Here is a 26,803-nt window from a genome sequence, read left to right as displayed (position 1 = left end):
TAATCCATATCGCTCCGCTGATAATTAAAAGTACCATCACTGTCACATTTTGAGTAAAATATATCATAAACAGGTCATATCTGGAATATTTATAGCGTCGAATGTGTCAAAACATTATTAACTGCGGTATGAAAATATGGCGGTGTGTCACTCAGGGTGTTGACTATGAGGAATGGATCAGCTGTGTTAAATAGAATATTTTCTCGTAGATTCCCTGTATCCATATCAATACGGCAAATGTGGCTGCAAAACAGGATCCAGAGTTCACTGAATGCTCTATCCTCCTTGAGCAGGTAAGCAGCTGTCAACAGGCGACACCGACAAGAATTGTTGTCGTAGTGGACGGAGTTGCAAGTTGTGTCGAAGTTGCAACGTGGATAGTGATGCCTGTTGTCATTGTCAGGTGATATTTGCTTCTTCGCCCATTTGCAATGCACCCGTCTTTCATAAATGGTAATTGCAGAAAACGTTACACTGCTTCGTTGCTGTAATGTATTGAGGTTAACAGGAACAGATCCAGCCCTAAGTCATTTTCTTTAGATGCGGAGTTAAATCACTTTTAGTTTAGGACCCAATATGTGCACTCAAAATCATAAGGTTTCGCTGTGGCTAAAAATGAGAAATCCCGCACTTTACCTGCCACACTTTTTTTCGGATTTCATTTAACATGTTTAACAAAGCTTAGAGAATCGAGCTTGGGTTGCCAGCTTGGCTGAAGCTAAGATAATGAGTTACTCTAAGTAACCAACACTTTACCATTGGACCATGTGCGCTATCAACAATAATTAGCATTTGTTTGCCAAATGGGAGCACCTTTAGAATACAGTACCACAACTTCTCGTGAGAATGATCTCTGCCGTAGGTCACATGTCTCAAGACAAGCAACCAGTTTTAGTGAGAATCCGTCGGACGCGAACTCGCAACCTTCGGATCGTTAGCCCGACAGCTAACCGACTGAGCTACGTCCACACTGTTAAACTTGGTGCAAATTTACCTAGTCATGCCTATGACGTTACGGAACTGAACGAAAAGGGTCGAATAGGTGACGGACACTTACGAAGGTTACGGGTAGGCATGGTATCTCGTGACTTTAGTCTACAGACATGTACGAATGATCCCGATGCCATTTGGTACACTCGTCCCATTCCGTAATGTACAAGATACCGAGTGGAGAGGAATGAGCCGATATGCAGCGAACTGAAAACGTCTCCAGGCCTCAGACGTCAGACGTCGAACTCGCGAGTACGCATGAATGATATGATATTTAATAATTCGTCGAGTGATTTTTGTGACAGAAAAGTGTGGTAGGGAACACTGTAAGGATGATGTGGATAACAGTAAGGAACAAGAAAGGAAAAGCATGGCTAGTGACGACGCAACGGTGAGTTTGCTTTTGAATCAGTACTGAAAATATGTAGCCGGTGAAAGTGGCTTGTGTGAATGTTCCAGGACAGTTTCCAGTTGCCAAAATATTCGACACAAAACCATTTCATCCTTTTTACTCGACGTTTTTGTGTGAAGAATATTAGGAGCCGTTATATAATCTATAATAGCCACTAAACGAGTACCTAACCACTGCTAACCCTAATGATCATAAAGGGGATTCAAGGGCTAAGGATATACTTCGGGTAATCTAATAGCCACTAAACGGGTACCTAACCCTAATGATCGTAAAGGGGTGATTTATCCTAAAGGGGATCCAAGGGCTAAGGAAAAAATAATATATTTTTATTAGTTCCCATTTATAACCATTTTAGCCACTTGAATTACGAGAAAAACGAAATAAAAAATATTTTAAAAATTAAAGTGCTTTCATAAACTAGCGCTTGCTCTAAAATGCGCCGCCGCAGTCTATAATTAGTAAACAAAACTCTCAACACCACAGGGCGTATTCAATGACATTACGTGTAGAGATGATAGCTCACTGGGAGGAGCTTCTGCACACTCGATGACCCCTGACCCCTGAATACTTGTGCAGGGCTTTGGTAACTTTCTTATGACCTGACACTTTGAGTAGTAGTCTGCGACGGTAAGAAACTTGTTGTTATCATGATGAAATAGGTCTGTACCTACTGTCTGCCATGGTCTTGTTGGGATCTCATGAGGCATCAGGGTTTCTTTAGCTTGTGAGTCTTGATGGCTTTGGCATGTAAGGCATGATTTTACAGCTTGTTCAATATCTTTGTTTATTCCATCCCAGAATACACATGATCTGGCTCTCAACTTGCACTTGGTTGCACCTTGGTGACCTGCATGTATTTTCTGTAGTACTTCATGTTGCATGTCTTGGGGAATTATGACTCTCTCTCCTTTAAGGATGAGGCCATCTTCAACTGATAATTCATCTCTGTAACACCAGTACGGGCGGATTGGTCCTGGTATTTCTTTGAATGTGCTAGGCCATCCTTCAACAATCATGTCACATAGTTCGCTGAGCGTTTGGTCTTGACTTGTGCATGACTTTAGCGTTGTTAGCTTGTCTGATGAAAACTGTACTGGGCTAACCTTGACGTCCAAGTGAATTTCTCTTGTATTCTTATTGTTTGGTAGTCTTGATAGCCCATCAGCCAGGGTCATTTCTTTTCCTGGTCTGTATCTGATTTTGACATCATAGTTTTGGAGACGTAGAAGCATTCTCTGTAATATTGGTTGGGCTGCAGTCAAGTTCTTCAGCTTGATCTTTTCTAAGGGTTTGTTTTCTGTCTCTATAATAAATGGTTTCCATACACATATGTATGTAATCTTTCGCAGCCAAATACAACTGCCAATAATTCCCTTTCAATGTTGGCATGCCGTTGTTCAGTGTCAGTCAGACACTTTGATGTGATTGCTATTGGTTTTCCGTCTTGTGTTAATGCTGCTCCAAGTCCCCGTAAGGATGCTTGGATCAAAGTTGCTCAGTGTGCCTTCTTCGCATATGAGAGATTTGATTCTCTCAAAGTCTTTGTTATTTGATTAAGTCACGAAGTGAAGCGGTGTGTTGTGACAATTTTGGTACAAATGGTCCCATGTAATTTACTATGCCAAGGAATTCTTGTAATTCTTTTGGGGTCTGTGGTGTCTTGATTGACTTTATGTCTTCAGCTTTCTTTGGGTCTGGGTGAGCTCCTCTCTCATCATACACCCTTACCCCACCATACACCCCCCTACCCCACCATACACCCCTATCCCACCAAATACCCCCCTACCCCACCATACACTCCCCTACCCCACCATACACTCCCCTACCCCACCATACACCCCCCTACCCCACCATACACTCCCCTACCCCACCATACACCCCCCTACCCCACCATACACCCCTATCCCACCAAATACCCCCCTACCCCACCATACACCCCCCTACCCCACCATACACTCCCCTACCCCACCATACACCCCCCTACCCCACCATACACCCCTATCCCACCAAATACCCCCCTACCCCACCATACACCCTAACCCCACCATACACCCCCCTATCCCACCAAATACCCCCCTACCCCACAATACAGACCCCCTACCCCACCATACACCCCCTACCCCACCATACACCCTTACCCCACCATACACCCCCCTACCCACCATACACCCCTATCCCACCATACACCCCCCTACCCCACCATACACCCCCTACCCCACCATACACCCCCTACCCCACCATACACCCCTATCCCATCAAATACCCCTTACCCCACCATACACCCCCTACCCCACCATACACCCCCCTACCCCACCATACACCCCCCTACCCCACCATACACCCCCCTACCCCACCATACACCCCTTTCCCATCATACACCCCCCTACCCCACCATACACCCCCTACCCCACCATACACCCCTATCCCACCATACACCCCCCTAGCCCACCATACACCCCTATCCCACCAAATACCCCCCTACCCCACCATATACCCCTATCCCACCAAATACCCCCCTACCCCACCATACACCCCTATCCCACCAAATACCCCCCTACCCCACCATACACCCCTATCCCACCATAAACCCCCCTATCCCACCATACACCCTTATCCCACCAAATACCCCCCTACCCCACCATACACCCTTATCCCACCAAATACCCCCCTACCCCACCAGACACCCCTATCCCACCATACACCCCCCTATCCCACCATACACCCTTATCCCACCAAATACCCCCCTACCCCACCATACACCCCTATCCCACCAAATACCCCCCTACCCCACCATACACCCCTATCCCACCATACACCCCCCATCCCACCATACACCCTTATCCCACCAAATACCCCCCTACCCCACCATACACCCCCCTACCCCACCATACACCCCCCTACCCCACCATACACCCCTATCCCACCATACACCCCCCTACCCCACCATACACCCCCTACCCCACCATACACCCCTATCCCACCATACACCCCCCTAGCCCACCATACACCCCTATCCAACCAAATACCCCCCTACCCCACCATATACCCCTATCCCACCAAATACCCCCCTACCCCACCATACACCCCTATCCCACCAAATATCCCCCTACCCCACCATACACCCCTATCCCACCATAAACCCCCCTATCCCACCATACACCCTTATCCCACCAAATACCCCCCTACCCCACCATACACCCTTATCCCACCAAATACCCCCCTACCCCACCAGACACCCCTATCCCACAATACACCCCCCTATCCCACCATACACCCTTATCCCACCAAATACCCCCCTACCCCACCATACACCCCTATCCCACCAAATACCCCCCTACCCCACCATACACCCCTATCCCACCATACACCCCCCATCCCACCATACACCCTTATCCCACCAAATACCCCCCTACCCCACCATACACCCCTATCCCACCAAATACCCCCCTACCCCACCATACACCCCTATCCCACCATACCCCCCTATCCCACCATACCCCCCCTATCCCTCCATACACCCTTATCCCACCAAATACCCCCCTACCCCACCATACACCCTTATCCCACCAAATACCCCCCTACCCCACCATACACCCTTATCCCACCAAATACCCCCCTACCCCACCTACTATGTCTTGAGGAACAACCAATGTTTACTATTGGATAAGTACCAGAAGTTAATTGAATATTGTCTGCACAGGATCACATGGTACCTACAATGAAACTTGAAAGAGGGAAGTACACACACAGGTGTTTGATGATAATGTCACTAAGTTGTGTGTTTTAAGTCTTTTGTCATAAGGAAAGAAAATAAGATTTGAAATGCAATGAGTCACCCCAGGCAAGAATAGAAACATCCAGTCTCTTAACAAACATAAAGGTTATTGGAAGGTTTATTACTGATGTCATGTATAAGACGTTGGACATGTCACTGTGCAATATGGCTTGACACTCACAGGACCCTTGAAATACTCATCTGAATATTTGGATCCCTCTGGACCGCCAGTTTCATAAGCATGGGTACAACCCTGCGTGAGAGTATACTTACATGATATTGAGACATAAACAGACCTGAGAGATACGTGTAAAGCTATGCAATATTTGGTAACTGACTAAAGGTAATACTGATATTTTGTTTGTGGCAATGGTAGTACAATTAAGATACGATAAAGATATATAGAATACTAAACCAGCTCCTGTGTAATACCAATTTTAGGAAACGAATGGATAGTTCTAGTATCTGGCGAGTGAAAGCAAGTCAGATACCATGGATACCAGAACTATTCAAATGTTTCATGAAATTGGTGTTACACAGGAGCAGGTTTACTATTATACTGATTACTTGCCTTTTATAAAAAATTAAATTATTTCACTGTCGTGTTTGAATATGCAGACATCTACTCAATTCACAGTGTACTCCAATTGAGTTTAACAGAATAATACTTCAGACACGTCAAAAGATGATACTTGCTAATTTAATATCATACAATGGCCAACCTTTAGAATTCAGTGGTCCGTTCCACAAAGCTATCGTAGCACTAACTTTATGTAACAAATGTTATATTTGGGATAATTTATTTATATCTAATTTTATTTTTATGTATTCATAGCACTAACTTTATCATGACTCCCATACTTTAACATAGACTTATGGCTGCCATTGCACTACGTTCACCATGTGGAATGGGGCCCTGCGCCACAAGGTTTACAATCATGTCACAATGCCCTATGATGTGATTTGTGAAATTTGTTGCAAGAGCCACCAGCCATGTGATGTCAGCCTAGCTGCAGAGTTGCTGGGGTCATCGAGTGTGCATAAGCTCCTCTCAGTGATCTATCATCTCTACATGCATTGTCATTGAAAAAGCCCAGGGATGTTGGGAGTTTTCAATATTTGTTACTGTTAGTGAAACTTGTTCCCGCAGTACATAAGCGCACACTTCGGTGTTACACAATGTGTTATACAGCTGTATTTATCCCAAACATAATACATATAAAAAGGGGATTAAACAAATACAACTAGACATTTAAAACATCGACCTAACATGGAACATACAGCATTAAGAGCATTAAAAGGTTTACAGTTAAACAAAACAAATAATGCAAATATTGGGTTATGAAGGTAATATCCACAAGGATTACAGTTTTTTAAAAGTGATATTCTACCAGGAAAAAGCTAATCATTTAGATTTAACTTTCAGAATGAGTTATCTTCATCCAGATGGTAAAGCAGAATAACTGTAGTTTTAAAATTACTTAAATGAATAAACAACATATAGTGATTGTTTTCTCACTGCAGATCTCGGAAGATAATCCTACTTGTTCTGGTGTTATTGCTGCTAGTCTACTATCTGGTACCAACACTCTTCAACTTAACTTCACCCAAGATCCATCTAGGTACGTACCAACACTCTTCTACTTAACCCCACCCAAGATCCATCTAGGTACGTACCAACACTCTTCTACTTAACCCCACCCAAGATCCATCTAGGAACGTACCAACACTCTTCTACTCAACCCCACCCAAGATCCATCTAGGTACATACCAACACTCTTCTACTCAACCTCACCCAAGATCCATCTAGGTACATACCAACACTCTTTTACTCAACCCCACCCAAGATCCATCTAGGTACGTACCAACACTCTTCTACTCAACCTCACCCAAGATCCATCTAGGAACGTACCAACACTCTTCTACTCAATCCCACCCAAGATCCATCTAGGTACATACCAACACTCTTCTACTCAACCTCACCCAAGATCCATCTAGGAACGTACCAACACTCTTCTACTCAACCTCACCCAAGATCCATCTAGGTACGTACTAACACTCTTCTACTTCTCACCCCTCCCAAGATACAGCTAGGTACGTACTAACACTCTTCCACCTCACCCCTCCCAAGATACAGCTAGGTATGTACCAACACTCTTCCATCTCACCCCACCCAAGATACAACTAGGTACGTACCAACACTCTTCCATCTCACCCCACCCAAGATACAGCTAGGTATGTACCAACACTCTTCCATCTCACCCCACCCAAGATACAGCTAGGTATGTACCAACACTCTTCCATCTCACCCCACCCAAGATACAGCTAGGTATGTACCAACACTCTTCCACCTCACCCCACCCAAGATACAGCTAGGTACGTACTAACACTCTTCCATCTCACCCCACCCAAGATACAGCTAGGTACGTACTAACACTCTTCCATCTCACCCCACCCAAGATACAGCTAGGTACGTACCAACACTCTTCCATTTTACCCCACTCAATATCTATCTAGGTATGTACCAACACTCTTCCACCTCACCCCTCCCAAGATACAGCTAGGTACGTACCAACACTCTTCCACCTCACCCCTCCCAAGATACAGCTAGGTACGTACCAACACTCTTCCACCTCACCCCAGCCCTCCCAAGATACAGCTAGGTACGTACCAACACTGTTCCACCTCACCCCACCTAGGATCAATATTGGGGATAAACCATCTTGGGATCTCCTTCACCACACTTCTCTTGGTTTCAGCTCTGGAGGACTGTTTAGAAGAGAAAATCCACAAATCCTTTTTCAAGTCCTCTGAGTCCTTGGATGTAGTGATTAACCACAGGCCCCTGCTGCCGGGGGAGACGGCGTATCCCATCTATGTTGGTAAGAAGGCAGTTGACAGTGGTGGATTCTTCCCACTGTCCTTTCATGGTGGAAATGCCTGTCAAATGTTGTGGTCAGCATTAGGTTATTGTGGTTGCCAGTTATCATGGTTACTTTTGTACTTTGATACATTGTATACAACAACAATTACTGAAAGCACATGAAAAATTAATTCTTCCTAAACATTTGTCTTTGATGATTTGGTAAACTGTGGTTCAACTGTAATGATCAGTTTTAACAAGGATCACAACATCGTCTTGTCTTGTGAGATGTTACCACAGTGTTTTCACAGTTAGTAATTGTGGTGTGTGGGTTTAACTAAAGGGCAGATTCTAAGAGAAGACATGGATTAGGTAAACTGAGTGAAGGAACGCTGCTACGACATTGTTATTTGTAACATCTGTAGTGACGTTGCCAACTATGTCATGTTATGTAGACATGCTTCATCAGGTGTCAGTGAATTTGTTCCAGTTTTAAATAAATGTATGGTATCATGTAACATGTAAATTGGTGCTCAGTCATCGTAGTGTGCAGTGAAAAGAAAGAATTAAAATGAATATTGGTAACATGTTTTGTATCTGTATCTCGAATCACTTGATATCTTCAACCTGGAGGGTTTGTCCCTTCAAGTTCCTGGTAGAGGCATTCTACTGTATATTATGTGTCACTGACAGCAATCAAAGCTAGGCCACCTAACTGAGAATCAGCAACATTTATGTCATCTCTCTTGCCACAGAAAGTTATGTCATACATTCACAATTTCTACCAATATTTTAGTTTAACAACGCAGTGAAGTCAAATACTGGTTGATGTCAGATGGACAGTAATTTTTCAGTACTTTCTTCAAAACAGGCAATGGTAAGGTAGCGGCAGCATTTGACTCACAGAATGGACTCTTTATCCGTTTGAACAGAGCTCTGTCTCTGCCGGTCAAGTTCTACCCAGTTGTTCAAACTCAGGTTGATGGAGAACCATCGAGAGGTGAGTTATGTAACTTGTATTGATTCCCCCTGTTGTAGAGATATCTCCATGATGACATGAACATGTATAATGTAGCCACTACCATCATCATCCTCCTCATCATATCCATCACATCCAATGCAAAGATTAAATTCCAATGGAAATGTTATTAGTGGTATGTCACAAGAACATATAACACTCTGTTACAGAGGCATTCGCTGTGGATATGAAGGCAGGGGTGGCCTTCCGGATGCAGACAGTGAAGAGGGTGAGAGAGTACACACTATCTAACATCTGACAAAGGTCCATCTGTCAGGAAGCTGAAAACACTTCACTTTATTTTAAATCAGTTGTACAAGAAACTTTAGGCGGGGATGTAAGGTTACTCCATGTTAACCTGTCTATTAAAAGCTAAGGCAGCCACTTGTGACTGATCATGTAACACAGGGGTGCTACAAGTGACTGATCATGTAAAGCAAGGGTGCTACAAGTGACTGATCATGTAACACAGGGGTACTACAAGTGACTGATCATGTAAAGCAGGGGTGCTACAAGTGACTGATCATGTAAAACGGGGATGCTACAAGTGACTGATCATGTAAAGCAGGGGTGCTACAAGTGACTGATCATGTAACACAGGGGTGCTACAAGTGACTGATCATGTAACACAGGGGTGCTACAAGTGTCTGATCATGTATAGCAGGGGTGCTACAAGTGACTGATCATGTAAAGCAGGGGTGCTACAAGTGACTGATCATGTAACACAGGGGTGCTACAAGTGTCTGATCATGTATAGCAGGGGTGCTACAAGTGACTGATCATGTAAAGCAGGGGTGCTACAAGTGACTAATCATGTAACACAGGGGTGCTACAAGTGTCTGATCATGTATAGCAGGGGTGCTACAAGTGACTGATCATGTAAAGCAGGGGTGCTACAAGTGACTGATCATGTATAGCAGGGGTGCTACAAGTGACTGATCATGTAAAGCAGGGGTGCTACAAGTGACTGATCATGTAACACAGGGGTGCTACCAGTGACTGATCATGTAAAGCAGGGGTGCTACAAGTGACTGATCATGTATAGCAGGGGTGCTACCAGTGACTGATCATGTAACACAGGGGTGCTACAAGTGTCTGATCATGTATAGCAGGGGTGCTACAAGTGACTGATCATGTAACACAGGGGTGCTACAAGTGACTGATCATGTAACACAGGGGTGTTACAAGTGACTGATCATGTAACACAGGGGTGCTACAAGTGTCTGATCATGTATAGCAGGGGTGCTACAAGTGTCTGATCATGTATAGCAGGGGTGCTACAAGTGTCTGATCATGTATAGCAGGGGTGCTACAAGTGACTGATCATGTAAAGCAAGGGTGCTACAAGTGTCTGATCATGTATAGCAGGGGTGCTACAAGTGTCTGATCATGTATAGCAGGGGTGCTACAAGTGTCTGATCATGTATAGCAGGGGTGCTACAAGTGACTGATCATGTAACACAGGGGTGCCACCAGTGACTGATCATGTAACACAGGGGTGGCACCAGTGACTGATCATGTAAAGCAAGGGTGCTACAAGTGTCTGATCATGTATAGCAGGGGTGCTACAAGTGTCTGATCATTTATAGCAGGGGTGCTACAAGTGTCTGATCATGTATAGCAGGGGTGCTACAAGTGACTGATCATGTAACACAGGGGTGCCACCAGTGACTGATCATGTAACACAGGGGTGCCACCAGTGACTGATCATGTAAAGCAAGGGTGCCACATATGACTGATCATGTTTCTGTTTCCAACAGGGTTGGAACTGTGTCAGCATTGGCTCCAAACTATACGCTCATCGATCACATCCATCTGTCCTTGTGCAGGACATCCGTATACAGAACCCAACTGTAAGTATCAAGTGGCCCTACTCACAATGTGCTGAAAATATGTTCCAAATACAATAGGGAATCTGGGATACAGTCGCTGGCCAAAAAGTATGTCGCATGATGTAATAAGAGTTTTGTGGCAAGTGCTTGTGTTTACCTGTCTCGTGCCGGGTAGATGTACTCAAATTGATTTATGAATTATGTGAACAAATTATATGTGTATGTTGTTTGTCTAGACCCCGGCTAGTCTGAGTTGTGTCCCTCAGAATATTTTGTTATCAGGCCTCCTGAGCCCAACAAATTGACTTCTGCCCATGCTGACCAGAGAAGTTTTATGATCCCCGATCAGAAGGTTTCATACTTAACCGGTGTAAACCCTAGAACTATTCAAAAACCTTCCAAATGTTTTTGGCAGTGCGAATTATTGGAAAAATGACTGAGAGGTGAAAGGCCAAGAAAATCGTCTCCTTTAAGTGACCAGCAATTAATTTATTTGATGAAATGTTTGAGAGATCTAGCAGTTAATTATTTCAATCGGGTACCAAAACAGGTTTATTCTCCAACTATTAGCATGGTTAGAAGGCATATTTTTTCTCATGGTTATCGTAGATAAATCGTATCAAAGAAAATTACAAAATACCCCATTAATCAGATTATGCCCAACCAAAAATTACTTTGGAGGATAGAAGTGAGGAAGAAGGTAGTGTTGGAAACTTAGGGAGAAAACCACATGGACATATGCTCACTGGATGTTTTGGGTTTTCATAAGTTATTGTCCTGATGTCACACTTTGCAAACACACTTTCAGCCAGCGACTGCTGCTTGCAACTTGCATTGTCTGGTCCAGACTGGATTATTTACAGGCTGCCATTATATCACTGGAATATTTTTGAGAGAGGTGTAAAACAGCAACCAAACAAAGTTACAAGTTAACTGAATCTGTTTATTGTATGCCAACATTTCATTTAAGCAATCTGCCGTTACTGTTGAGCTGGATCAGATTGGGCCCTCGGGATGGACGGACTCCAAGACACAGCAATTTCTGTAAGCTGACTTTGTAAACCACTGCTGGGTTCTATATAATTTTCCTGACACGTACAAATATATTAATTTTAATGAAATCTTCATGCTTTACATGGATACTTTTTACCTTCACAAGATTCTTTACAGTTTCCAGAATGTTCCATTGGGATCATGCAGCCCTCTCTCCTAAATATTTAACAACGTATAACAATTTTAAATGAACATGGTAATGTCCTGGCAATATTTCTTAAGTAATTTTGTAATATCTTTGTGAGAAGTGTCTTAAGATGGAATTGAGTTACTTTCTGTTCTGCAGGAGCAAGACATCTACAGGTGAAAATGTCTCATACAAAGTGACAACTGGCATTGTGCAGATCCCTGAATCCACATCAGTAGTGGCAGCCGCTATAGGCATGGTCTACCTGGACTCCAGCACGGTCACAGTGCAGCCAGACAGGTACTCAGTCACTGGTAGATGGACAGGTACTCAGTCACTGGTAGATGGACAGGTACTCAGTCACTGGTAGATGGACAGGTACTCAGTCACTGGTAGATGGACAGGTACTCAGTCACTGGTAGATAGACAGGTACTCAGTCACTGGTAGATGGACAGTGCAGCCAGACAGGTACTCAGTCACTGGTAGATGGACAGGTACTCAGTCACTGGTAGATGGACAGGTACTCAGTCACTGGTAGATGGACAGCTACTCAGTCACTGGTAGATGGACAGGTACTCAGTCACTGGTAGATGGACAGGTACTCAGTCACTGGTAGATGGACAGGTACTCAGTCACTGGTAGATGGACAGGTACTCAGTCACTGGTAGATGGACAGGTACTCAGTCACTGGTAGATGGACAGTGCAGCCAGACAGGTACTCAGTCACTGGTAGATGGACAGGTACTCAGTCACTAGTAGATGGACAGGTACTCAGTCACTGGTAGATGGACAGGTACTCAGTCACTGGTAGATAGACAGGTACTCAGTCACTGGTAGATGGACAGGTACTCAGTCACTGGTAGATGGACAGGTACTCAGTCACTGGTAGATAGACAGGTACTCAGTCACTGGTAGATGGACAGTGCAGCCAGACAGGTACTCAGTCACTGGTAGATGGACAGGTACTCAGTCACTGGTAGATGGACAGGTACTCAGTCACTGGTAGATGGACAGTGCAGCCAGACAGGTACTCAGTCACTGGTAGATGGACAGTGCAGCCTGACAGGTACTCAGTCACTGGTAGATGGACAGGTACTCAGTCACTGGTAGATGGACAGGTACTCAGTCACTGGTAGATAGACAGGTACTCAGTCACTGGTAGATGGACAGTGCAGCCAGACAGGTACTCAGTCACTGGTAGATGGACAGTGCAGCCTGACAGGTACTCAGTCACTGGTAGATGGACAGGTACTCAGTCACTGGTAGATAAACAGTGCAGCCTGACAGGTACTCAGTCACTGGTAGATAAACAGTGCAGCTAGACAGGTACTCAGTCACTGGTTGATGGACAGTGCAGCCAGACACTGATATATTAGTACATGTATTTTGACTGATAGCATTTCAAGTGTTACTTGTTACTCTGTTCCAGAACAAAGCTGTATCACATCCTGACTGTGGTACATTACACCAAGCCTGCAGACAAGCATGAGGTGCCACATTTAGTCCCTGACCTCCTCTCCCAAGTCAAGATAGTAAGTCTAAATTAACCATGTACTTAGGAGCACAGTGAATGGGACTACTTATGTTTTTTTCAAACAATGATATCTTAAGTCTATAGAGGATGTGACAGATCTATGACATGTTTGAAGTCAAGTCACTTGTCGCTACAACCTACAGATAGATTATCCAGATTAATGTAGGAAATATCTTAAAACACAATTTAGAAACCTTATAAGCTTCTGGTTTCTTCATGTTGGTGTAAACATGCATGTATTTGTTTCAGGATATGGAAAAAGCATTAAATATTGATGGGAAGCATTTGCTTCAGGAGCACACCAGAGTGTGGGCATCCGTGAGTACACCTACCTTACTGTCTACATACAAAGGATGGCAGAAACATTCTGAGCCTCACTACCATGTATGGTACACCCGTAACTGCTTGCATGTGTTCAGTAAAGTAGTTAGAACCAAATACACAACAGATATCAAAGTGACAAGGTATTCTCTCTTGATGAACAAGAGTTAACAAAAGATGAAAATCGCAAAAGACACCACTTCAGGCCCTGGTTAATACATGGACCAAGTTTGGATGATTTTTTTTTCACAGTTTTCATGTTATGTTCCGGAAACAAAATACGAACAGACAGACAGACAGACTGATCAGATGATGACTATATCCTCCCACATTATATGCAGACAAATTTGGCTACTATGCTGTAATCAAGTATCTCCCAACTGAAAGGGCTAATTACAACAGCTAACCATGCAGACATGGTGTCAACCTTTAGGGGATGATGCTCCTTTCGTTGCCACTGTTAGGAGGTGGGCATGGGAGAAGGGAGAGTGCCGACGATGGTCCAAGACATGAACAAGACAAGACCATCATCCCTTGTCATTTTGAAGTAGACCCAGCTGATTGTGTTCAGCGAGGTGTCACCATGGATGAGTCTTGGGTTCACCACAATCAGCCTTGGACTGAACAACAGTCAAAGCAGTGGAAAGATGTAACATCTCCTCCGATGAATAAGGCAAAGTTTCTGCCATCAGCTGGCAAGATGATGTTTTGATTTTCTGTGATTCCAAGGGCTCGTAATGGTTGACTATCCCTCCAAAAGTCAGACCAATAATGGCCACTATAGTTCTAATCTGCTTCAGCAAACTGCTTGGGAATATCAATCTTAGACATCGTGGAAAACTTGCTAAAGATGTGTTGTTTCACAAGAACAATGCACCTGTGCCCAAGTGTGTTGTTGCCATGGCTTCAATATACGACTTGTTTTGAAATCATTAAACAACCTCCGCATACACCAGATTTGACACCATCAGATTTCCACCTCTTCCAAAGTTTGAAGAAAAACTGTCTGGCAAGCATTATGCAAATGATGATGAAGTTATTTCCCTTGTGGAGAACTTTTTTCACCATGAGGAGGAAGCCACTCCGGCATGACTGATAGAAGTGTGTGGAGCCCGGTGGGGATTATGTAGACAAATGTACAGCACCCAATTCCATCAATGCAGTCCATCTTATTTAGGCTCAAAACTTCAGCCACCCCTCGTACCTTACTCTCAGATGTTGCTGAAAACACACTGGTACAGAGAGTACTTCAGTAGCTTATGATACCACACTTACACTGGTACAGAGAGTACTTCAGTAGCTTATGATACCACACTTACACTGGTACAGAGAGTACTTCAGTAGCTTATGATACCACACTTACACTGGTACAGAGAGTACTTCAGTACCCTATGATACCACACTTACACTGGTACAGAGAGTACTTCAGTAGCTTATGATACCACACTTACACTGGTACAGAGAGTACTTCAGTACCTTATGATACCACACTTACACTGGTACAGAGAGTACTTCAGTACCTTATGATACCACACTTACACTGGTACAGAGAGTACTTCAGTACCCTATGATACCACACTTACACTGGTACAGAGAGTACTTCAGTAGCTTATGATACCACACTTACACTGGTACAGAGAGTACTTCAGTAGCTTATGATACCACACTTACACTGGTACAGAGAGTACTTCAGTAGCTTATGATACCACACTTACACTGGTACAGAGAGTACTTCAGTAGCTTATGATACCACACTTACACTGGTACAGAGAGTACTTCAGTACCTTATGATACCACACTTACACTGGTACAGAGAGTACTTCAGTACCTTATGATACCACACTTACACTGGTACAGAGAGTACTTCAGTACCTTATGATACCATACTTACACTGGTACAGAGTGTACTTCAGTACCCTGTGATACCACACTTACACTGGCACAGAGAGTAACAGTATTGAAAATACTGTTCAATGCAGCATTAAACCCAACTTGCTAATTATCCCCCGCCCCAACGAAGTTGGCGGGGAATATAGAAATGGGTTCTGTCCATGTGTGCGTGTGTGCGTGCGTGTGTGTGTGCGTGCATGCGTGCGTGTGTGCGTCCCGAAATCATTTCCGGAGCATAACTCAGAAACCGTCAAATATTTCTCTAAGAAACTTTGCATGTCTATCAGACTCATGCTGTACTGGTGCCTTTTGCTATTAAGGAATTTTATAAATTTTTATGTTTTTCGTTTCCATGGCAACAAGTTGGACTTAGGTTCTATAAGGGTGGTGTTCGTTAAATACTTTCTTACAAAACTTTGCACGTCTACTAGGGACATACTGAACTGGTGCCATGTGATATTAAGGAGTTTTATAAATGTTTATTTTAGAATTTCCATTGCAGCTATTTTGACATGGCCTAAGAGAAATGTTGGGTCAGTTACCTGGTTTGGGACCATAACGTAATAAAATGGCGGGGGATATAGATGACTTCGTCGACTATACGCTTGTTCTTTTACACTTCACAAGAAAATATTAAGCATTATATTTTCATTTTTTCAGGAGACAGATTATTATTACAAACAAATATGCAGTTAATTCCATGCTTTTGTCATCAGTTGTGGCAGAGTGGTTTCGGCATCAGCTACTCCAAGGCAGGTGGGGCTCTGAATGGCGACAAGATTAACTCTACAATATACTTTGTCCTGAGTAATGTGCCTGCTCCTCTACACGACCCGTCTACCACTAAAGCCCAGCGCATCAACATACAGAAGGTTCTATACTACCCCGATAGATGCTATGGAGAACACTCAACACTGTAAGTTGTACATGACTCTCTCCTCTATCACAACTGAGACTGTACACATGACTGAGACTTCATGTATAAGGCAGCTTCAGCCACAAGTTGACCCTATTTATTTGAAGCTGACCCCCTGTGTGGATTAAGTTCACCCTCTGTGTGCATGAAGTTGACCTTCTGGCCAACTCTTGTATTATATTAAGTTGATCCACTGTGTATATTAAGTTGACCCACTGTGTATATTAAGTTGACCCACTGTATATATTAAGTTGACCCTGGTGTATATTAAGTTGACCCTGGTGTATATTAAGTTGACCCACTGTATATATTAAGTTGACCCTGGTGTATATTAAGTTGACCCTGGTGTATATTAAGTTGACCCACTGTATATATTAAGTTGACCCTGGTGTATATTAAGTTGACCCAGGTGTATATTAAGTTGACCCACTGTATATATTAAGTTGACCCTGGTGTATATTAAGTTGACCCTGGTGTATATTAAGTTGACCACATGTATACAGTCAAGTTCCGTTAATCCGACATGATTATGTCGGATTAACATGTATGTTGGATAAGCGAAATTTAGTAGTATCAACGTTTGCCATCGAAAATCCGACATCTTCACGATAGATAAGAAGCATGTGTACCTTGTAGTAAGATCATTAAATACGAAATATTCATATTGTTTTGTTGTTCATTCATTCATCTTTGATTAATGACATTGCAAAAATACAACTAATTTTCACATTTTAATGAGTGGTTTCAGCAATCTGTTGCAGAATCAGTGTGTCGGAGTCAGAGTGCGAGACTGTCAGATTAAGGGGTCTAAATAGCACTGATTTAATCGGTTCCTATCATTTGTGTCGGATAAAGACGATTGTCGGATTAACAAGACTTGACTGTATATTAAGTTGACCTCCTGTGTATGTGGTGTTGACCTTCTGTATGTGTAAGTTGACCTAATGTGTACATCAAGTATACAAGTGTATATCAAGTGATGTTGTTGCAGGCAAGCAGACAAACTGTGGATTGATGTCGAAGATGAAGACCAGATAGCGCGTGTGGTGACAACGTGGATGATCACCCTGGAAAAGCAGGGTTGTGCGGTCATGGTGCAGTCAGGTGGCAATTTCAACTCAATATACAACAATATACCTGAATTGACCATTGTTGCAATTGATTATGTTTAAACATTACTTATGTAGCCATGTGAAAAAATAATGCAGATGTGGGAAAGTTACTTTTAATCGGTTGTTTGTTTCTGACAAGATGGGCCTAGATAACCTAGAGATAAAAGTATTCACTCGGCACACTGAAGTCTTTGGTTTGAATACCCACTCAGGTACAATCTATGAGTCCCATTGTTCTCGTCCCTTGTTGTAATATTGCTGGAACATTGCTTGCGGCAGCATAGAACCTTACTTAATCACTTAAGCAAAGAATATGAGGAAGTAACGAGTGGCTAATATATGACCTGTATATGGAGGAATATTATGAAGCTACTCAGAACAAGAGATCTGCTTTCTCGGCAGGAGCTGAAGGGGTCCTCCAGGCCATGATGCTTAGCTTTGGAGCACTTCGTTTCCACAACTCTCATCTGGAGATGGCTATACACCCGAAAGATTTACATAGAGATTTCTTCTTTCGTCGCATCAACTACGGCAACAACACCCATGTCAACATCAGTGTCACCGTTGGGGAGGACAATAAGGCCAACCTGTATGTGGCCCTGGACAGGAATGACAAGCCCTACTATGCCTGTGATGCTGGTTGTCTGGATGCCCCGGTGCCACTGGGGTGAGTATATACCTGATAACACATCTCTAGATGCCCCGGTGCCACTGGGGTGAGTATATACCTGATAACACTGTGTCTGGATGCCCCGGTGCCACTGGGGTGAGTATATACCTGATAACACATCTCTAGATGCCCCGGTGCCACTGGGGTGAGTATATACCTGATAACACACGTCTGGATGCCCCGGTGCCACTGGGGTGAGTATAGACCTGATAACACATCTCTAGATGCCCCGAGGCCACGGGGGTGAGTATAGACCTGATAACACTGTGTCTGGATGCCCCGGTGCCACTGGGGTGATTATAGACCTGATAACACTGTGTCTGGATGCCCCGGTGCCACTGGGGTGAGTATATACCTGATAACACATGTCGGGATGCCCCGGTGCCCCTTGGGGTGAGTATATACCTGATAACACTGTGTCTGGATGCCCCGGTGCCACTGGGGTGAGTATATGCCTGATAACACATGTCGGGATGCCCCGGTGCCCCTTGGGGTGAGTATATACCTGATAACACTGTGTCTGGATGCCCCGGTGCCACTGGGATGAGTATATACCTGATAACACATGTCGGGATGCCCCGGTGCCACTGGGGTGAGTATATACATGATAACACTGTGTCTGGATGCCCCGTTGCCACTGGGGTGAGTATAGACCTGATAACACTGTCTGGATGCCCCGGTGCCACTGGGGTGAGTATAGACCTGATAACACTGTCTGGATGCCCCGGTGCCACTGGGGTGAGTATAGACCTGATAACACTGTCTGGATGCCCCGGTGTCACTGGGGTGAGTGTGCGAATTGGATGAGTATAAATCACACTGTTACATGTTTTCCATGTTAATGGATTGTATGTTGACAGCAAAGAGTGGCAACGCTTCCCTGTGAAGTTAACCGACCCGTTGACATCCATCCTGTACATCACAGCGGACAAGATTCACGTGGAGGAACTGAAGCATGCTATACATGTCAAGGCCATAGAGGAAGGTAAAGCTGTGACTGTTGCCTGTTGTTCTTCTGGTACTTTGGCTCATGGACAGCCACAACACTCAGCCCCACACAGTCAGTCTGGATGGGACAGTTTCAATTCATCTGATGAATTTGTGGAAACCGAACATTATCATATTTTTAAAAACTTTTATTCACATAAATATCCCCAAAGGCTAACTTTCTAAGATAAACAAACAATGTCAGGATGCATATTAATCTATTCATTTTCGCTAGTTTTTTATGCCAGTTCTTTTGAACATCTGATCAAGTGTGTGTCATTGTAACTAACCCTGTTTCAGCACCTGCTCACGAGCACCATGTGATTGCCTTACATCGGCACGGCCATCACTTCGGTGGACTGCCCACTCTCTTCTGGGTTTCCATTGCCTTCCTCATCATCATCTTCCACCTGTTCCTGTTCAAGCTCATCTACAATGAATACTGCCAGGGACAAGATAGATACGCTCGCTCAAAGTACAACTTATAGCACCTGCTCCCCGGCGGCGGGCTCCACACATCATCATGTATATATCATGTTAATATATGACACATTATGCAAACACCAGCTGCTACAATACTGTCCATGTAAAACATGTGCTACAATCACTGCTCATGTGCTCAGTGTCTCATTGGCTGGATGCATCTTGCAGTTTGTCAACGTCAGTGTATTGTGTACTTGTCATAAGACAGATGACATTGTGACTGGGCAGTAAAAGGATAAAACCCATGTTAACCTAACTTCAGTATGTGAAGGAAGTGCAAACTCAGACATGTAGGAAATTATACTTCGATGATTATTACTACCAGACTAAATGATTTCAACTTAAGAAATGCCAGTTAGGAATGTCTTGAAAACCTGTTTTTTTGGCAGCAATTAACTATGATTGTGAAATGATAGATGTATGAGCTGCAGTCTGATTGGTTGAACTCTATTGTTGGATGTATGAGCTGCAGTCTGATTGGTTGAACTCTATTGTTGGATGTATGAGCTGCCGTCTGATTGGTTGAACTCTATTGTTACATGGAACTCTCAGCCCAGATATCTTCTGGTCTTTGCCATTTCATGTGGTTACATCAAGACTGTTTTTATTATGTATTCTATTTGATAATAATTGACTGAAAAAATGCCTTTAGTAACAGTTGATTTTCTGGGCGATCTGCTCGTGGGGCTGTTCAGTTGTTGATGTTAGTCATTGTTTTACGGTGTCATTGCATTCCACAGTGACATCATGCCTCATTCACAAGTATAGATGAAGGAAGAGTGTGTGTGGAAAACCTTGTTTTACCATGTTGACATATCTGTCCTACGTATTGGGTTTAATGAATATGTGATAGCCAGAGGCCCTGTCTGACTGTCTGTATTGCTGTACTGTCTGTACTTCAGTGATACGGAGGCTTGCCTGTAGCATGTCATGTGACCACACCGGATGCCCTGTCTGACTGTCTGTATTGCTGTACTGTCTGTACTTCAGTGATACGGAGGCTTGCCTGTAGCATGTCATGTGACCACACCGGAGACCCTGTCTGACTGTGTGTATTGCTGTACTGTCTGTACTTCAGTGATACGGAGGCTTGCCTGTAGCATGTCATGTGACCACACCGGATGCCCTGTCTGACTGTCTGTATTGCTGTACTGTCTGTACTTCAGTGATACGGAGGCTTGCCTGTAGCATGTCATGTGACCACACCGGAGGCCCTGTCTGACTGTCTGTATTGCTGTACTGTCTGTACTTCAGTTATACGGAGGCTTGCCTGTAGCATGTCATGTGACCACACCGGAGGCCCTGTCTGACTGTCTGTATTGCTGTACTGTCTGTACTTCAGTGATACGGAGGCTTGCCTGTAGCATGTCATGTGACCACACCGGAGGCCCTGTCTGACTGTCTGTATTGCTGTACTGTCTGTACTTCAGTGATACGGAGGCTTGCCTGTAGCATGTCATGTGACCACACCGGAGGCCCTGTCTGACTGTCTGTATTGCTGTACTGTCTGTACTTCAGTGATACGGAGGCTTGCCTGTAGCATGTCATGTGACCACACCGCAGGCCCTGTCTGACTCTGTATTGCCTTACTGTCTGTACTTCAGTGATACGGAGGCTTGCCTGTAGCATGTCATGTGACCACACCGGAGGCCCTGTCTGACTGTCTGTATTGCTGTACTGTCTGTACTTCAGTGATACGGAGGCTTGCCTGTAGCATGTCATGTGACCACACCGGAGGCCCTGTCTGACTGTCTGTATTGCTGTACTGTCTGTACTTCAGTGATACGGAGGCTTGCCTGTAGCATGTCATGTGACCACACCAAAGCCACGCTATTTTTCTTTGCAATCTCAAAAGAGTTCACAATATTAAGCATATATTCATGGTCATGGTAGAATGAAGATTAACACACTATGTTTAGAGGTATGTTTTGATAATAGTTAAAAGCTCACACCTTCACCTTCATAAGCATCATAATATTCAAAACACAGTGTGTTAGTCTTTTAAGCAAGAGATGTGTACAGTGCACTTGTCATGAGACGACTGTAAACAAGATGCGCACAGCTACATTCCAGATGGTGTTGACTGTTTGTGATGTCTTGCATGGACTGTATTTACAAAGCCAGGACCTACTGTGATCATTGTGGTTGTGTTTATGCGGGGTAGATTGTATGAATAGGGAGAAGATACTGATTCACCACTATCTTGTGGCAGCATTATCTATATGTCAGATAGCATTATATAGAGGGCGAGTTTTACACCAGAGTAAACAACATGACAGCTGAATCACAGCAACCTGCATTGAATCAGGCCTGGAACAAGCAGCCAGAGACTGACTGTTAGGGGTGGCGTCTTGGCACATAAAGCGTATTGAATATATCGCAATATGGAGAGCTGTATTGCAATACATAATACAGTACGTATTGGGGTCCAAATTATATATACTTGCTCTGTTCAAATGTTACATCTTATTTCAATAATCCAGACTTCGGATTGCTAGATTGGTAGTATGGATAAACAAGACTAAGCGTGATTCGTGTCCTGTTTACATGGTTTAGATGGAACCCAACATATCAACATACAAGGGTTTTATTGCAATAGGTGTATCTAGGACAGCCTTATTGACATATTGTAGTAAATTGGTGTACCTGTTATATGGCACACCCCTACTGACAGTAACACTCCCTGCTGCTGTGGTGCGTCATTCAGTCCACCAGGAAGTTGTTTTAGTTACATAGACCACTTACCCTGCTACTATTCATTCAGCCATTGTGACCACCTGGTCACCATTTGAGTTGTCTTTCATAACAACAAGTCTTGCTGTCCAGAGTTGATTTGTCACAACACGGTCAACTGTTCTGATGTCTGATCGTATATATCATATTTATTTTACTTATAAAAGTACTGGTAATTTTGTATTCTTTGTTCAGATACAAATCCTTCTTCTGTGCCACTGAAATTCATCATATCGCTGACCAAGACGGAAGGTCCAAGTGAGCTCATGCTATGCTGCATTATGTGTTGTGTTGTTGGTCTGTCAACTCCGTACCGCCGTCTGGGTGGAGGTATGCCCCTGCTGAACGTGGAGGAGGTTGTCCAGCACCAGGGCAGTTCTTCACGTTGAAGTCAACCATTCTTGTTTATTTCTTTGTAACTCCAAGAGAAAATAATCATCTCAGAAACCTCAAGTTCTAGGAAGCTGAGCCTGTGAATATGTAGCAACATAGTTTTGTTTGTGTCAGTAAAATGAAAATATTCCCTTTCTTTTCTAATAAATCAGTAAATATGTATTCTGAAAATGTTGAAATATATTTCTTAGAAACCAAAACTTTATGAGAATATTAATAACTATAATGTTTTGTGCATTGGAATTAATGATTTATTTTTGGTTAAAATATAGAAATATATTCATCAAATTAGTGAGAGATGCTTAAGCATTGTCTTTTCAGAAAGCACACTCCTGATATTGGAAGAAGATAATTAATGTATTATATAGCACTACTATGGAATACATGTAAAAACATAGCATTTAAATTGTCGAATACACTACCTGAATGTTTTTGTTACTGTTCTATGAAATATAGAATGCCTCCATGGTCTAGCGGTAGAGCATCTGCCAAGAGAGGGGAAGGTTGGGGTTCAATTCCCGTCCACCTCTTAAAGATGTTAAGAGATGGTACTTTTTGTTACCTTGCCTGGTGCTCAGCAATAACAAGGACTGGTAGGCTGGGGTATTCATGTTAAACTGCAGCATGGTATCTCATTGGGCTAGCACTATACAAACTAGTACAAGCAGAGAGAGACACACACACACACACACACACATACACACACACACACAGAACATTTAAACCCCATTTCACCTCACCTCTATGACATGTAAGAAGCCAAATTGTCTCACATCAGACTATATTACACAGCCATTTAATAGATACACGGGTCCAGAGAATGGTGCAGGTTTGTGCAGGCTGTTAATCCTTTCACTAGCTGACAATCTCTCACAATGTACCTGGTGAGCAACAGTGCCTTGGCGCTGTCTTTTGTTTTTGTTTTTTCCTATTTATCATATTTCACGTTATATCTTTTTTAAGATTTGTATAAGTTAACATTACATGTATATTTAGTATTAACATCTCAGTATACCTGTGTTATGTAATTTCTCGGTATCTCTGAGTGTATGACCATTTGTAATATCTATAAATGTTAATGCCTTCATCGCTGGATGAAGGGAACTTTGTGGCAGCATATTTCAATCTTCTGTCATAAGCATGTGATAAACATAGAAAATCTCAAGACAACACCTTGATTGTTCAATCTAGAATTATTGCACCATTTTGTAAGATTATGTGATTTATTATCTGTTCATATCAGTTGCTGTATAAAATAAAGGAAGTTGTGAAAAATGGTGAAAGGCAGAAGTATGAACAAGTGTGTCAAAGGATCTCCAGGTGATGTTTGTCTTGGGAGGAGGGTGCTGGTGGCGAAAGGCTGCTTTGGTGCATAACTATGGTATCATGATAATCATCTTTAGTTAATGCTATGCTATAACAGGGTTAGCTTTCTGTGTAGTGTCAGGCTGTCTTTGGTATATAGAACACACCAGGTGATGTGGGAAGGCTGGATGTGAAGTGCTGACTATGTGTGCAGTATTCTCCATAGAGGAGTGAGCTTAATTGAAGCTAGTTTAGAATTACATAGTCCCAATGTTTATTCTGCTTGTGTATATGTATTGACTTGACATACAGAGACTCACAATCATAATTTATGTTGTTGCCCTACTCCTCTGTGTGCTACTTGGGGCAGTATGTATATAGTGTACTATGGTGTATATAGATGAGGGCGAAAGAAGGATGAAGTATGTCGTAATGTTTGACTATGGTCTCAAAGACTTTATAAAATATGATTTGCAAAAAATATACTTGTTTTGTTGTTGATACATTGATCACGGTCCTGTCAGGGTTGCCAAGAGTTGCTATGTGTAATCCTCATCTCAACTCACTGCTTGAGTGTAATGAGCACACATCAACTCCCGAAGAAACTTACCATTACATACTGGAAATTGTGGGGGAAAATGTCCAAGACATAACCAGAGAACATTGGGTTATAAGTTCACCTATATAAAGCAGATCTCGAAATTGAGCTTCTCTGACACAATTGGTTTTCTCAACCACAGACTTGTTTGTTTGTTGTTTAACAGTGCCCTCAGCAATATTCCAGCTATATGATGGCGGTCTGTAAATAATCGAGTCTGGACCAGACAATCCAGTGATTGATATCATCCATGCAGTTGGGATACAATGACATGCATCAAACAAATTCAGAGAGCCTGACCACCCAATCCCTTTAATTGCTTCTTGCAACAATCATTTCTAACCTGGATCTTAAAGGGTTACAAACATATGACAGATTGTACATTCCTGATATAACTATTATAAACATGTGGGGAACGTTTCCGACACGATTGGATGACCTTTTAAGATCAAGGTCACTCAGTATAAACTAAGCATAATAAAAGCTTGTGCGCGAGTTGGATGGAATAATAGGAGACTTAGAAACCATGATCTCCAAGGTGGTTTCTTCATCGCATCAACTCCATATAAGGTCAGGGTCACCGCGAGTCAAATTATTAAACATGGTTAAAATTTCATAATTAATTCATGCTATTGTGATGAATTCAAAGTATTTAACTAAACACCTATCATGTCATTATTGTGTCAAATGGCAAGGTCACTTCCAATTTCATTGACATAGTCTTTCCCAGGGGTCCGGAAAATTTAAAATCCCAATCGGACATTTACATTTATGCCACGCCCCCTTCAAACAGTGTGTTTTAGTACGACTTTTTACAAATAAATTACAAGTTGTTACGTATTCATAATATGATGAATTATGAATTGTTTCAATTTAAATTGTTTAATTCACCGGACAATTAATAACAAATAATATCATTTTAGATATATATGGAAAACATACGTTTGTTTCTGTTATAATAACGATCTGTCAACGTTGTGAACGGTCTAATTATTATTCATGAGTCTGCTCAAGTGTACGCGTTGTAGACTCTTTCCCATTTCAAAGTTGTACTGCATTGACCATGCTTTCTCCAACCGAAGTGATGTTATTGTACCAGAAGTGTTCATAACTTTGTTATTAAGTTTGCTAGAGGGATAGGCTTTTCTGTTTCAAGGTTGTAGTGGATCGGGATGTGTGAGGCCAACTGTCACTTGACATAGTGATGTCCAAATGGTTCATATGGTACATGTTTCTGATGGGAAGTTTGGGGGCATTCAGAAGATGGGGCATCTTATGTTTTATAATGTAATGCGAACACCTTTCCTGTTCACCAGCATGTGCTGAACTACCTTTTTTTTTTTAAAGATGACCCAACAAAACCTAAGCCTATTCAAATGATGTATGTAAAGTCTGGTTACCAAATCAACATATTTGTAGTAACAAGCTACTGGCAAACAAGTGTCAAACCTGCATGGGATCGAGTTTCACACATCATGCACATAGCCTCTTACCACCTTATTCTAGTTTTCAAGGAGCTAAACATATCAGGATCTGAGAGCTCATGGATAGTGTTTGTTCAACACCACTGAGCATCATTCAAGCTACATGACCATGAGATGTAAATATAAGTCAGGACCAGATAAACCAGTGATCCTGACCACCTGATCCATTTAGTCACAGGATTGTACAGGCATGGATTGCTTTGGATCGATTCTAACCAGCTTGTTTGCTTGTTGTTTTTTTAACGCCGTACTCAGCAATATTCCAGCTACATAACTGCGGTCTGTAAATAATAAAGTCTTGACCAG

General features: G+C 42.9%; 1 protein-coding gene across 2 annotated transcripts; it reads left to right on the top strand.

Moving 5' to 3' along the window:
* The first annotated feature begins 135 nt into the window (after nucleotides 1-135).
* LOC139466666 (uncharacterized protein KIAA2013 homolog) lies at nucleotides 136-24,871 on the top strand. 2 transcript variants are annotated; one of them, XM_071248261.1, is made up of 15 exons: nucleotides 136-293; nucleotides 6,702-6,799; nucleotides 7,937-8,059; nucleotides 8,912-9,040; nucleotides 9,229-9,287; nucleotides 10,819-10,911; nucleotides 11,861-11,934; nucleotides 12,230-12,370; nucleotides 13,501-13,603; nucleotides 13,855-13,923; nucleotides 16,533-16,732; nucleotides 17,724-17,836; nucleotides 18,247-18,511; nucleotides 19,375-19,499; nucleotides 19,802-24,871. In XM_071248261.1, the coding sequence occupies exons 1-15, from the start codon at nucleotides 166-168 to the stop codon at nucleotides 19,987-19,989; spliced, it is 1,908 nt and encodes a 635-aa protein (XP_071104362.1). In that variant the 5' UTR covers nucleotides 136-165; the 3' UTR covers nucleotides 19,990-24,871. The 2 variants fall into 2 exon arrangements, with proteins under 2 accessions (XP_071104362.1, XP_071104363.1); XM_071248262.1 differs by lacking the exon at nucleotides 136-293 and adding an exon at nucleotides 354-403.
* The last annotated feature ends 1,932 nt before the right edge of the window (nucleotides 24,872-26,803 follow it).

This window comes from Haliotis cracherodii, unplaced genomic scaffold (assembly GCF_022045235.1).
Source record: "Haliotis cracherodii isolate W230 unplaced genomic scaffold, xgHalCrac1.p SCAF_19, whole genome shotgun sequence".
Lineage (NCBI taxonomy): Eukaryota > Metazoa > Mollusca > Gastropoda > Lepetellida > Haliotidae > Haliotis > Haliotis cracherodii.
The sequence above is the reverse complement of the archived record's forward strand: the minus strand, read 5'-3'. Positions and strand labels throughout refer to the sequence as shown.